Here is a 13,621-nt window from a genome sequence, read left to right on the forward strand (position 1 = left end):
GAATTTGTAAAAAATGAAGCGAAATGGGAAATATGTTAATTAAATAAAACATATATATTTTTTTTCATTACTATTTACTATCACTTACTTCGCTAAATCATAGTTTTGAAACACTATATTGTGCATTGAAAAAGCATATATGATTATCCTATATAATTTCTTGTTTATTCTTCATATGAGATCAGAAGATATTTCTTGTTTCTTCTCATTCTCATTTATTATTATTCTCAAGGAACGAATGTTTACAGGTTATCGATGACTTTTCAGGGGAAAAATTATCGAATTTCTGGAATAAAACGAGATTCGTGGTTCATGTGTAATGTATATACTTGCTAAAAAACCATTGTGAGGTTTCTTTTTTAGCTTGGTGTAATCTATTATATATTTTTTACAATTTATTTTTCCTAATGAATTCAGTGCTGCAGCATGTGATATTTTGTTTTCATGAAGTAAGAAACAAAATCTAGCTAGAAATAAAGAAATTTTATGGTTTGATCCGACTTAGGTGCTTTCTTTAATGTAGGTATGAAGTTAATGACTAAAAAATATATTTATAATAGATTAATAATTTCAATTGTTATATTATTATATCTTAATAAAATTTGCAACTTTATTGTTAAAGCATTTATTTTATACAATTCTCTTTTAATACAACATTTTTTTTTTCATAACTTCTCCATTTCCTCACTTTGCCATAATATTTAATAGAAAATTTACCGTAAACTTACTAATCTATGGTATGAAAGACGTCGAGTACTGTAATTTCTCGAAGAATATAAATTTATAGTTAGTAATTTTCGTATCGAAGCATTAATTTCCGGACTGGAAAAGTAACGTACATCAAAAGAAGCACCGTTTGAGAAGAAAAGAAAATTGCAGCCATAGTGTTTCTTGCAGTCTTATAATAATGTAAAGTAAAATATTATTGCATGACATTAACATAAGCTTCCATTTAAATAAAACAAATGAAATTTTACAAGTAACATTTATAGATTGTCAATAATCACTGTTTTATTTGATAAAAGATTATGAAATTATACAAAAATGTAATCTATACCCTGCAATTTGTACTTTGTCAGTTTACTAATATTATTAGTTGGTATCTTGTTATACAAGAAGGTTTAGATATTTTTTAAATATTACTTCACAGTTAGCAAATTCTACATGTCATATAATTTAATTTTTCTTGGGTTTTAATTCCTTTTATCTCAATAGAATACAGTACTCGTAATGTCCCATTAAATCATGTAATAAAATAATCTGATTAAAAGAGATAAATTATATTTAGAAATATTAATATTTCAGTATACTTATTTATGCTATACTTCTTTAAATTTTGTTCTTATTAATGTAGTATCTTATTGCCATCTTAAACAATTTCATTCTTTTAGATCTCGTGATTGAATATATTATCATAATCTTTTGTTTTTATTGTAAGTATGTTATAACCACTTTAAAAAGTTTCGTGTTTTTATGTATTATTTATATTCAATTATCAGAATGTCACTGATCAGTTGAAAGAGCAATTCAGGGTCTGAGTCATGCAACTCTATAGGAGTTTGTTGATAATTACAGACCAAGGTTGCTGGAGCATAAAAGGTGCCGCCTTTTAACCGTTGCCTTGTTGCCCTTCGATGAATCGCAATGACCACCTGGCCGGTGTCCTAGCCTATTTCCTGCATGTATAAATCTTCATATAGCCACGATCGAACGTTTACAGTGTATCGCGACCGATTTGGAGAACATTATCTCCAGTGGTGTGCTCGTGTTTCGAGGTAAAGTTCATTTTGTTCAGTGAATGAAGAACATTGGATTGCAAGGGTAGCTGTAACTTTAATAATCGTTATTTACTTGTAAAAAGTTGTGAATATTAAGAAAGGAAGAAATTTTGGAATTTTTACTTTTTCACACTTTGAAGAATGATTTTTTCAGAATATAATAGTGTTGGTATAGTATATTGCAAGGTTTGGTTTTAATTATTGAACAAGTCTTATACACCAAATTAATTCAAATAGAATATACATAAGTTTAAGAAAATTTACTAAATTTTATTTTCATATATGCAAAATATTTTATAAATCTTAATCTTTATCAAATGATTTTAATAGCATTAAATAAATGCTATGTTCAAAATTAATTAGTCTAATTCAAGATCAACAAATAAACTCTTAAGCAATTTTAATACTATAATTTAAAGCATAATAGACTGTAGATGTTTATGCATTTTTGGGACATTTAATATTAAAAAAAATTTATAGAGTGCATATAATATGCAGAAATATATGAAATATTCAAAGTAGATCATTTATCACGATATGTAGTAGATGAAACAAATATGTACTTAAATTCCATTTTTGTAATTACGTGCATATAAACATAAAATTGCATGAACATCTACAGCCTAATAATAAAAAAGGAAGAAAGTAGAAAATTCAAAACAGGCATAAATTACCTATTCAAAACATTTGTTTTTATTACGCCTATAACTTGCACGTGCGATAACACAAAGTATCGTATCCGGAGCGTACCCTCGAATCTTAAGTTTTATCGGTCTGCGAGTTGTTACGACCGGCTATTAAAGTTGGCGACTATTCCCCTGAATGCAGATGCACCCGCGTGCATTCTACGTGTTCGTACTTGTCATCCTTGTAACCGATGGCGCTAGTTGCGACGACAATACGAAGTGGTACACAGGCCTACGTACCGTGCTTCAGAATTGTCCATTGGAATCCTGGAACAATTCAGGGCAAGATGAGTTTTTAGAGAAGTTTCGAAAATGCGTGCAGGAACATGCACTGGCTGCTTTGGATGCACTTCTAGTTGATGATATTATACCAGTTTTCGAGGGGCTGGATTTAGTAAGGTTCCACGAGGACAAGAATTTTACGGACAATTATAGAGAAAGGTAAACAAGAACAAAGAATTAATGTGCTCATTGCTATATGAATTGTTCATAGGTCAAAGAGGTTAACTCCACTTTTAGAAATTTTTGAAATGTTAATGCAAAAATACTCGGTTGATTATAAGTTACATGTAAGTTCAGCGATTTTCTTGTGCAATCTTTTTGTGCAATTAGCCGATTTGACAAATAAGAGGCTCGTATGTGCCACTCAGAAGCCAAGAAGAAAATTGAAAAGTAGAAAGAAGTGGTTGCATTAGAAGAATTGTTAAAAAAAAATTATCTTTGGATTTACTAGCATTTATACTATTTTTTCTCCCGATAAACGAACTCATGGGAGTAAGCTATTTATATTTTGAGAACCGAACATTAATCATGTACCTGGATAATAAAATTGTGAAACTTATAAAAGGTGGAGTTGATCATTTTGGCCTCTTAGACGAATTGGATATTTTAGAATCAGATGTTCTCTCACTATAAATGATAATGTTTTAACTTTACTATCTTTGACATGACCTGAAATAAAAATTATATTTCTTTCTACGGTTTATAAAAAATATGATATTTTTTAAACTTTAGATCTGCCAAAAAAGGTGAAATATAATTCTCAAAGTATCCTAAAGAAAATATTATGTTCATAAAATAAACAATATTCTCTCAAAAGTAAAAATCTACACGATTTTAAAAACTCGCTTCAGAATATTTTTACTCAAAATGAAAACTGGAAGATCCATGATATGAGAGTGATGCAGAGATAGAAATGTATAAAAAAAAGCAAAGAAATCGTAGATTTCAGTGGATTGATTTTAAATATTTGAGGATCTGGAGAAAAATACAACCGACATCCGTTGCAGAAGTTTCGTGGAAGTTCGACTTCGGTTCTGAAAAGTTTTAGGGCGTGAAAGTCGCAGTGGAAGCTCTGCGCTCCACTTCGAAACTTCTCGGCTTGCGAAATCGCATGAAAGTTAACTCCCTATTGATCATTTTATGAGATATCTTTCTCTTTTCTCTCCAAGTGTCGTTCTAATTATTATTCGCTTCATTTATAATTGAATCAAACGTCTCCTTTATAGAAACACTAATGGCAAATATTAATTTTCTTATTAAAAGTAATAATTTTTAAACTAAATAAATAATAATTTAAAAAGTTGTTGAAATTATTATCTTTGTTCTTGGAAACTGTAGAAAATCTTTTTCTATTAAAAATAATTTTTTTACATTGTACAAACAGTAATTAAAAAATTATGGATAAAGAATATTAATTTCTACCGTTAAAAATATTAGATGTCTATTTTAAATAATTTAGTCAAAATTAAAATGAATAATATCAAAGTGAAACAACTGTAAAATATAAAAGATTATATTTGTGAACATAATAACACATTATTTTGTTAATTAAATTTATCAATAACTCAAATAATGTTCTCAAAATTGAATCAAGTCATTCTTGTCATTTATGAGATTACAATGAACTTGATCATGATTAAATAAAGAAATAAAATACAACTTTTTTAACTGTACCACTTCTACAGTAAGTAAAGTGTAGATATGGTAATCTAAGAGCAGTTATATCCAAAGCTTATCTTATTAAAAAATATTAAAAGTCCTTTGATACAATGTAAAGACCCGTTCTGTTGAAAAGTGTAGTTCATCTTTGATTTCCTTTATCCAATAGCTCGGTCAATATTAGAATAAGCTTCTAAAAGATTGCAGACCTCCAATCCCATAGAATTTCTGCAAATTTCTCTGTAAACTTGACGAACCTTATATCTGAAAATATAAATATTTATGAACCTATGCAATTTTCGAAATGGAGAATTATATTCATTTACGATATAAGTTACCGAATAGTGAGAAGTATTTAAATTAATTTTATAGTTGATTTGAAAATTTTAAAAATTACTTTCAAGCTAAATAATATTAAAAAATATTAATCATTCTCTTCTTTGATTTTCCATAATATTTCAGCATTATTCTTATTTTTTTCATAAATATTTTTTATCAATCTGGATAAATTTCGTTATGAATAAAAGAGGCTAGAAAAGAATGATATAAAATTAATGAAGAAAATAATCAACATTCTCAGATATTATTTAAGTATTCTTTTCCTATACGTTTCTTTTTATCAGTTTTTATAAATCATATTTTGAATTGTAGAAAATATTAGTTATTTATTTGTTTAAAATTTGTATAATATTTCTGTTGGTTATTATCGTTGTTTCGCTGACCTACGATGGTTTCCAACGACTATACACTGACACAAAGTAGTTACGATGTCGCCTCGCCCTATTTCTTGCGAACAGGAAAAATATCAGACCTTTAATAGAGCGCTGAAGTATTTTCCGCGGACAAATTTCAAGTCACGCAATCTCACGTGACAAGTAATCCGCGTTTAAGGGATTTCTTACTCAGCACGAGATTAACTTAATGACCTATTATCTAGCGTGTATTGAAATTGAAACTGATCCCGTTTGTTTTTTGAAATCTTTTTAAGTGAACGATTTATTATAAAATTAGTTCATCCGTAAATCTGTAACGATAATAAATTATTTGGTATATTCAATAAAGATTCAACTTCATATTTTTACAAAATTAACGAAGAAGAAAAATGTAAATATATAATACTTAAAATTATCTTTTTCCGTATGTTTCAGTGAGATAGGGGATGATACCAATTGGACAGCCGTTATCGTGAAGCGATTGTTACGAGTTTTACGCACTCATGTGTTCAAAGTCGACGTGGATTATCTGACCAATAAAATTATTTCCCTCCTTAATAATGAAGCAACCGATGTAGATAGCTACAAATTCGAAGGTTAGTCCGTGTCCATTTAACTGAAATGGTAAATTCTGATTGATAAAATATCTTGCTGTAAACGTAATCATTATCATGCAACAATCTGTAGCCGAGTAAACGCTCGGTACCATACTCATCATCAATATGAGGTCATTTTACAAATATTAAATGTACAAAATAAACAATCCAAATTTTCTACTGAAATTGAAAGTTATATAAATATTCATCGTTGCATCCTATATCTTTAAATCATTTATCGGACAAGTGATGGACTCCATCACGGAAAAAAATGCTGCATCTTTAGACAAGATCCGATTGCCAAGTTATTTTTGTATCTCAGTTACTAATTGGAAGTGATTATCGGATAAAGCGTGTTGTATCGATCGGAATAGGTAGTAATCCGAAGAACTAATGTCCAGTGATTAAACTGACTGCTGCAAGATGTCGCAAACAAGGCTCATTATGACGTCTTTTGTCGGAGAAACAGTGTGTGGCCTAACGTTGATACGTAGGAATTTCACAGAACGTTCACTGTTGTTAGTGCCATGACGATTGAATCGTATCTAAAGCATTCTTATCGTGTTGGAATTCGTCACTTGTCCAATAGATGGCTTAAAGTTATAGAAAGCAATGATAAATACTTTGACTGAACAACTTGCGATAGCTTCTCATATATAGGGTCTGAATTTTACTGAAAAAATTGGGCTATTCATTTGTAAACGTAATATTTCTTTTACGGTTTATAGCTATATATGTACTTTTTCAATTATAGTACATTCAGTTAATTGACAAATTAAAAAAGAAAACAGATATATAATATGTATACTTAAGAGGGGATTTTCGTGTAAGAATAATACAAGTAAATGACTACTATACTTTTTTTTCAGACTAACTACTGATTATATGTAATTGGACCTTTTTGGGGTTAAATAGATAGTCTTGAAGTACGAATGTAACTTCTTTTATTTCTTCTTATTGCTTATTGTATATTATACAGGTCTTGCGATCGTCTTTGACAATGTAATCATTGCTGGTGTGCAGTATAGCATTTACCACAGTCATCAGAATGCAAAAGTTAAGAAATTTTCTGAAAGTTAGATAATTTACGCTGAAATTGAACCTACGTTTGAAAGAAAAACATAGAAGATCGGAAAGTTCTAGCCTTTATAAGAAAAATTTACTTTTATCGCCAGATAAATTAAGTTTATATTGTTTAAAAAAATGTTATAAATAAATAATCACAAGTAGCAAAGTGAGTAACCTTTGTGCGAAATTGATTGATCAATTAGTTATCGGACATGCCGGTCTAAAATGTCGTTAAAAGTTGCAGTTTAAGAAGTTAATAAATAGTAAGAAAAATTGATATAAAAAAAGATTACATTTCTATTTCAGGACTGTGTTTAGATCCTAAGAGGATTTAATCCCATATAACTAGCAGTTAGTATAAAAAAAAATCATGAAAATCACTTGCTTTTATTGTTGTTGCACGAAAATCCTTCTTTAATTTGAGAGTGGACATTAACAAGCCACTTGTTGTCTCAAGTATCTCATTAATGATGCTCGTTTCGTTATCAGGCCGCAGGCGTCGCCACCGTCGTAGACATAACCACATGGTGCCGCTGATGATGATGGGCTTCCTGCTGATGGGTTCGATCTTGATACCCATGGGTTTCCAGTTCCTCGCGGTTCTCGGTGGCAAGGCGTTGCTCTTGGCCAAAATGGCCTTGATACTGTCTAGTATCCAGGGTCTAAAAAAAATAGCAACAAATGGCGTTAATTATGGACTGTATCACGCCCACCCTGTGGCAGGGGGTTGGCACGATAGAAGCCATATAGAGCCTCCAAATTTAGACTTACCTTTTCCATCGCCGCTTCATCCCTAATTAGATCATACATTTTCATCGTTGTTTGGATTTTTCATTGATTCTACCTTGTGAATGATAAAATGTCTTTGTATCAACTGTTTGAATGGTTCCTCTTATGTATGAGGTAAATTGTATGGAGCTTGGTAGACAATCTCTGGAATGGTATCTAAAAGACATGACCATTCCTATTTCTCGTTGCATTTATTGTCGTGGTTATTGTTATAATGTTGAGGTTAACAATAAGCGATCTTGAAAGCACTTTTGATCACAAGGTTTTAGATTGTATGTAGTTTGTTGAGAAGTACCTAGGTAGCTACTCAAGGTCACTGAAGAAGACTACCCCCGTCAAATATATTCTTACGGTTGTTGAATAAACTTGAACTTAATTTTGGTTATTAAAATTTTTTTTAAATCTTTTAATTATTATATGATAATACAAAATAATTTATAAAACTAGTATAAATTGTTTACTCATTTATCTTAATTATTCATCTAACATTATTCATGTTTAATTAATAATATTAGTGAATTGACAAGTGACTAATTATAGAGCAATTTTGAATATAGCAAATGATAGGGCACAAAATAGTACAATCGAATGATTTTCAAGTTTGTAAAATTTTCTTTGTTTTACTACCAAACTTTTGCCTATTATACATGTATACTTATTGTAATTGTTTTTAATAATTTGTAACTTGTGATTTGTAAAATTTCATTAATAATATTAGTTCACTAAATTAGGACTAGATAATTAATCTAAAAAATTATATTGTATTCTACGAAAAAATGTTTTAAAAGATTACTAAAATTCATTTTTATAAAGTCACTAAAATTTGTACTTATTAAATATGTTGTAACAGTGACAGATTTTTTAAAATACTTTCACAAGCATTTCAAAGGAAGATAAACGTGTAAGTCAACGCCGAAATCACTTGGTGGAATTAAGGGAACAGGAAGGGCTCTCTGTGGTATATTAAACAGCATTGTTATTGCTGCAACCAAGTTAATATTTATTGAAATTGTAAACGAGTTCTTTTTTCCCTTTCTCTATGGATTGCATTCCGTTGCAAGTATTTGTTTAATCCTAAAAATAAGTGTAATTTGTAAGAATTAGATTTGAGGAATATTCACGCCTTATAAAGTAATTATTATGACAAAATAATTTAAATAAAACATGTTATAGGAAGATGTTCTATAAATTTCTTTTGCCTTAAAATTTTATACATGTATATATAAAATGATACGAGATTAGAATTATTTGAAAACGAAAGTTTACAATATAATAAGAGAATACAATAAAATATAATATAATAGATGTCAAATTTTATTAATTTATTAATACAATGCATTTTAATAATTTTCAATAATTATATTAATAAAATTTAGTGTCTATGTAAAATTTTGTTATATTAATAAATATATTACTTATGTCTTACTTTAAAGATTAATCATCTAATGAAAACTTTATAAGATAGCTTTACTTAACTATAAAAGGTAAAATTTGATAAATTCTGTACCTGATTATGAAAATTTATTATATGTATCTTATCACTAGTAATATTTGCAGAAGTTAAACTTTGTCAGAAATACATCCCTATTCCTATATTGTGTAACTCATGCATGCCAGAATTGCCAGAGGAACGTCAGTAGATTGTTCCTACCCATGGGTAGACAGCCGTCACATTACATTATGGTTCAAGTAGTAGAAGTAGGTCTGACCATCGGCTATTGGAATTCTCAATCGCTCGAAAATCGAAGTTACAGAGCATTTTGTTTTCAATAATACATTCTTCAATTTCTCAAGATAACGATCTTCGTCTACAGATTTAATTATTTTCAAGAAATTTTAAAACTGTTACTAAAAAACTATCTTCGTTTCTTTCTTAGTCCAACTGAATTATTTTAAAATGTAGTAATTTCTTCCTTCTTTCTGTTTTCCTTCTTTTTAAACAGAAATTTTCAAAGACACGTAAATAATTCTTGTAAATCAGAATTAAACAAAATTAATTAAAACATTTATTTAGAGATATGGAAATTACCTAAATTTTCTTTTTATAATAAATTCTTAGAGAAAGAAGATAGTGCCATGAATTTCACCTCAGAATCAATTTTATGCGATTACACACTAATGACGTAAATTGATAGCCACAAGGAAAAGAAAGTGAAATTTAATTACGATATTCTGCCTGATAAGATAAATGTTTCACATTTTTATTCTTACGTCTTCTTTTTATACCATTGAAATATAACGAAACTACCCAAAAATCACGTTTATCATTTAAAAAAATATTATCAGTAATTATCATATAATTACACATAAATATAATAAGTAATAAATATAAAAACTATTAAATGTCTATTATCTAAAAGTATTAAATAATTAAAATTTCTACTCTTTAAAATTCAGAATAATTATCAATTCTTCATAAAAAAATTAAAAACAATTATTATATTCACGTTTCTTAAAATTATCAAAGAGTTATTGATTTTTATTAACAACAAGACCTATTACCAAACCTATGCATAAGTGATAAGTAATTAATATTTCGTTGATCTGTTAAATGGACAGCTTATGGTCGGTCTTGTCAGTATTAGCGACATTAAAGGCAGGCAAACAGAACAGAAAACTAAGAAACGTTTTACGTGATCAAACAATCGTGCTTTCCTAAGGGAGCCAGGCTCGTAAATCTCGCGGACGTGATTTAATAAAATTCAGATTCAGAAGCGTCTCAGTGAATAATTCAGTTTCCCATTGAACACCGTTGAATCTATTCTTGTAGGACGACTAGGACATTTCGTATAATCGATACTTTCGTAAATACGTTGATTTAACGTTCTTATTCATGATCGATTAAAATATTTATTGCCACGTCTCACTTGCCATTTCAGACGACGTACATAGGATGCTTCTTTTCTTGATTTTGTCAGAATCCATTTGACGAGTTTTTAATGTAGTTCCTAACCTAAAATATAATTAGTACCGTATAATGATGAATATCTCATAGGTTCAGAACACAATATAAAGGTTTGCAGGCAGTTTGAACATTAAGAGGTTATGTAGAATTTTATGTAAGATACGCGATTGGGTCACAGAATATGATATAGAAAAATAATGGAATGTATCAGAATATAGAATATATAGGGTATCTCACCTAACTCTGCCACCCTTAGTTACTCTCTTATTTTTCACGATATGAAGAAATGTTTCAGACAAAAGTTGTATGGTATCAAGGGGAACATACTATGCTTTTACATATATATCACCTTGAGCTAACCTCCAGTAACGTCCAGTAAAGGTAACATTAAAATTTCTAAATGGATGCTTCCATTTTCATTATATTTCAAAACGCTACAAACTTGTGTCTTTTGACATTGAAATTCGACAGACCGATACAAGGAATTATCTAAAAATGATTGCGCGGAATTAACAGAGTGTTTTGGACACATTAGAAAACTGCAAGCTTATGCTTCGGTTATATCAGTAGTGGCATTATTAAATACATCTTTATGTGTACTCATGGTGAACATCGGATATGGTGAATTTTAAAGTTCATATCTCGATCACGGATAGTACAAAAGGCAGGAGTTAATAGTGTTTTGAAAATTTTCTAATATTAGCTACAAGAATAAGTAATGAAATATGGAGGCATCTATTTAAAAATTTTAATGTCACCTTTACTGGACGTTTCAAGGTCATCGCAAGATGATATACGTAAGAACACAGTACGTCTTTCTGGATACCATACAACTTTTGTCTGAAACATTTTTCCTTAAAGATAAGAGAGTAATTAAGGGTGACAGAATTAGGTGGGATAGTCTGTATGTAGAATATAGAACATAGAAGCATAGAATATAAAAAGATTAGGGGAAAACATTTTTCTTTAATATTATTAATTGTATTTTAAAGAGGAGAAAAGAATCCAAAGCTTGAATCCAAATTGATGACCAAACCAATTGAAGAATCCAAATAAGCAACGTGCTAAATATAATAATACAAGATAAAATCTCCAAAATTTTCAAGAAAGAAATTCCACGGAACAGGAATATAAATATACTAAAGAAGTCCAAGCATTTGAAAATCTAAAAGGAATAATGAAATATAAAAGGCACAACAAATATTCGAAATCGAAAGGTAAACGTAATTAGTTAGGTAGGTCTGGTGTTTTTTTCAAAAATATAGGCAAGCCGCAATCATTGGTACAGTTTATGGCAATTACTAGCTCAGATAAACATCACGGCCAGTGGTCTTGATTGATCTTGGTTCCAAGGGGGATGAAACGTATAAACTACCATATTGTACATTCGGCATATATTCATCTTTGTCACAGTTGGCGATGCTAAGAGATCGTTGTTTTTCTCCTGCAGGAGGCCAATATCCATTGCACTTTACTTATTAAACGTTAAACAATTTTCTTTCTTCTTCGGAGAAGTAGAAGAACATTGGGTTAATTCTTTTATTGTATTCTGTAAGACAGTATCATAAGTGCATACGCTTAGAAGGAGAGAAGTTCTTATAAATATAAATTACTTAATGTTAAATTTAATATTAATCATAAATATAAGTTACTGGGTTCTCTTGCACAATTGAACTAATATTACTATTATTAGAAATCAGAAGTTACAAATTAATGTATTTTAATTATAAATTAATGTAATTTCATATTTTCATGCTTGATCTCAGTTTAATCGGTGATAATAGAGCTTTAAAGAAGAAAGGTTTGAGTGCCTATCGTCGAGCAACCATTCATACATTGGCTGCGATACTTCGTAATATGTGTTACAGCGTAATGATAAATGAAGCATATTTGCCGAAAAAATTGAAACTATTATCGTTAAAAATATAAATAAAACAGGATCTAGAGTCCAAATATGATAAATATAAATGAAAGTAATTAATAGGATAAGTAGAGTTTTTTTAAAAAGCTCTATAAATTAATATATTAATGTAAGCATTCAGGATTCATTTTACTCCATTATTAATAAAAGCTCTCACATTCTACTTTTGATAAAAGAAATGCAAAGTTCTAAACATAACATTAAATAATAATTTTATGCACTATGTGAAAATGGAAAGTCAACTCCACTTACTATGTTCGTCCTTTAAATTCTATAGTTTGTGCAAATGTGGCATACATAACATAATCAGTAATACAAGTGTCCTTCTGTTTTAAACTGCAGCCACAACATTATACTTTTCCCTTGTTATCTTCTAGACTCTAGACACTCGTTTGAGTTGCATTCATGTCTTTCTCAAAGATAAAATCATTAATTTAACCCACACACAGTAACTGAGAAGAACTTCATTAAGTTCAGTCAAAGAATCCTATTTATCTTTCAGTCTCATAAGTGTTATTTTTTTTGACAATGTAATAATAATCTTAGCAAAACAAAGCAATATTTTTTGTTATTAAAAAGCTGAAAAAACAATAAAATAATTTCTTGAAAGTAAAAGATATAAAATGGATTTTTTTTTGCATGAAAGCTTTTTTCTTCAGATATTATTTCCTTAGGAACATCATTATAGAATGAAAGTCCTTCTTTGATTTACATACCTGAGAGTTAATGAGCTTAAATTTTTCATGCTAATAAATGGTATTGCAGATTCTCAATGCTGTAACCTCCATAATTATTTATTCCTGTAAATAGATAAAAGCGACATTTTATTCAAAAAGACATTGTCCGTGATTTATAATAGACCGTTCCTAAAGTAGTAGTCCCGTTGATAATGTAAATTTCTATAAATATTCCTTTTCAATATCAATTTTAGTTCTTCTTTTTAAGCTGTTGATTTTGTTTCTCAGTAACGATAGAAAAATTGATTTACTTTACTAGCGGATCGTGATACATGAGATTTGATGTCGGTAACTTCTAGATAATCTTAAACAATTTTTAATTGGTAGACTACGGATTTATATGCATTTATGGGACATTTGAAAATACAAAAATACGCAGAATTATATGTAAAAATGTATAACATTTTTTAAACAAGATTCATTTATAATTTAAAATTTTTTTCATATTTATAAAATTATAGATTTGCATAAATATATTTGCATAAAT

The 13,621-nt window shown here is 29.1% G+C and overlaps 1 protein-coding gene across 2 annotated transcripts; it reads left to right on the plus strand.

Moving 5' to 3' along the window:
- Window positions 1–1,439: 1,439 nt before the first annotated feature.
- LOC117242520 lies at window positions 1,440–8,230 on the plus strand. 2 transcript variants are annotated; one of them, XM_033509255.1, is made up of 5 exons: window positions 1,440–1,775; window positions 2,607–2,905; window positions 5,554–5,714; window positions 7,272–7,621; window positions 7,658–8,230. In XM_033509255.1, exons 2-4 carry the CDS (start codon window positions 2,607–2,609, stop codon window positions 7,577–7,579), a joined length of 768 nt encoding a protein of 255 aa, XP_033365146.1. In that variant the 5' UTR covers window positions 1,440–1,775; the 3' UTR covers window positions 7,580–7,621; window positions 7,658–8,230. The 2 variants fall into 2 exon arrangements, with proteins under 2 accessions (XP_033365146.1, XP_033365145.1); XM_033509254.1 differs by lacking the exon at window positions 1,440–1,775 and having other exon boundaries at window positions 2,251–2,905.
- Window positions 8,231–13,621: the final 5,391 nt, after the last annotated feature.

Source organism: Bombus vosnesenskii, unplaced genomic scaffold (assembly GCF_011952255.1).
Source record: "Bombus vosnesenskii isolate JDL3184/JDL3185 unplaced genomic scaffold, Bvos_JDL3184-5_v1.1 scf7180000016274, whole genome shotgun sequence".
NCBI classification, from domain to species: domain Eukaryota; kingdom Metazoa; phylum Arthropoda; class Insecta; order Hymenoptera; family Apidae; genus Bombus; species Bombus vosnesenskii.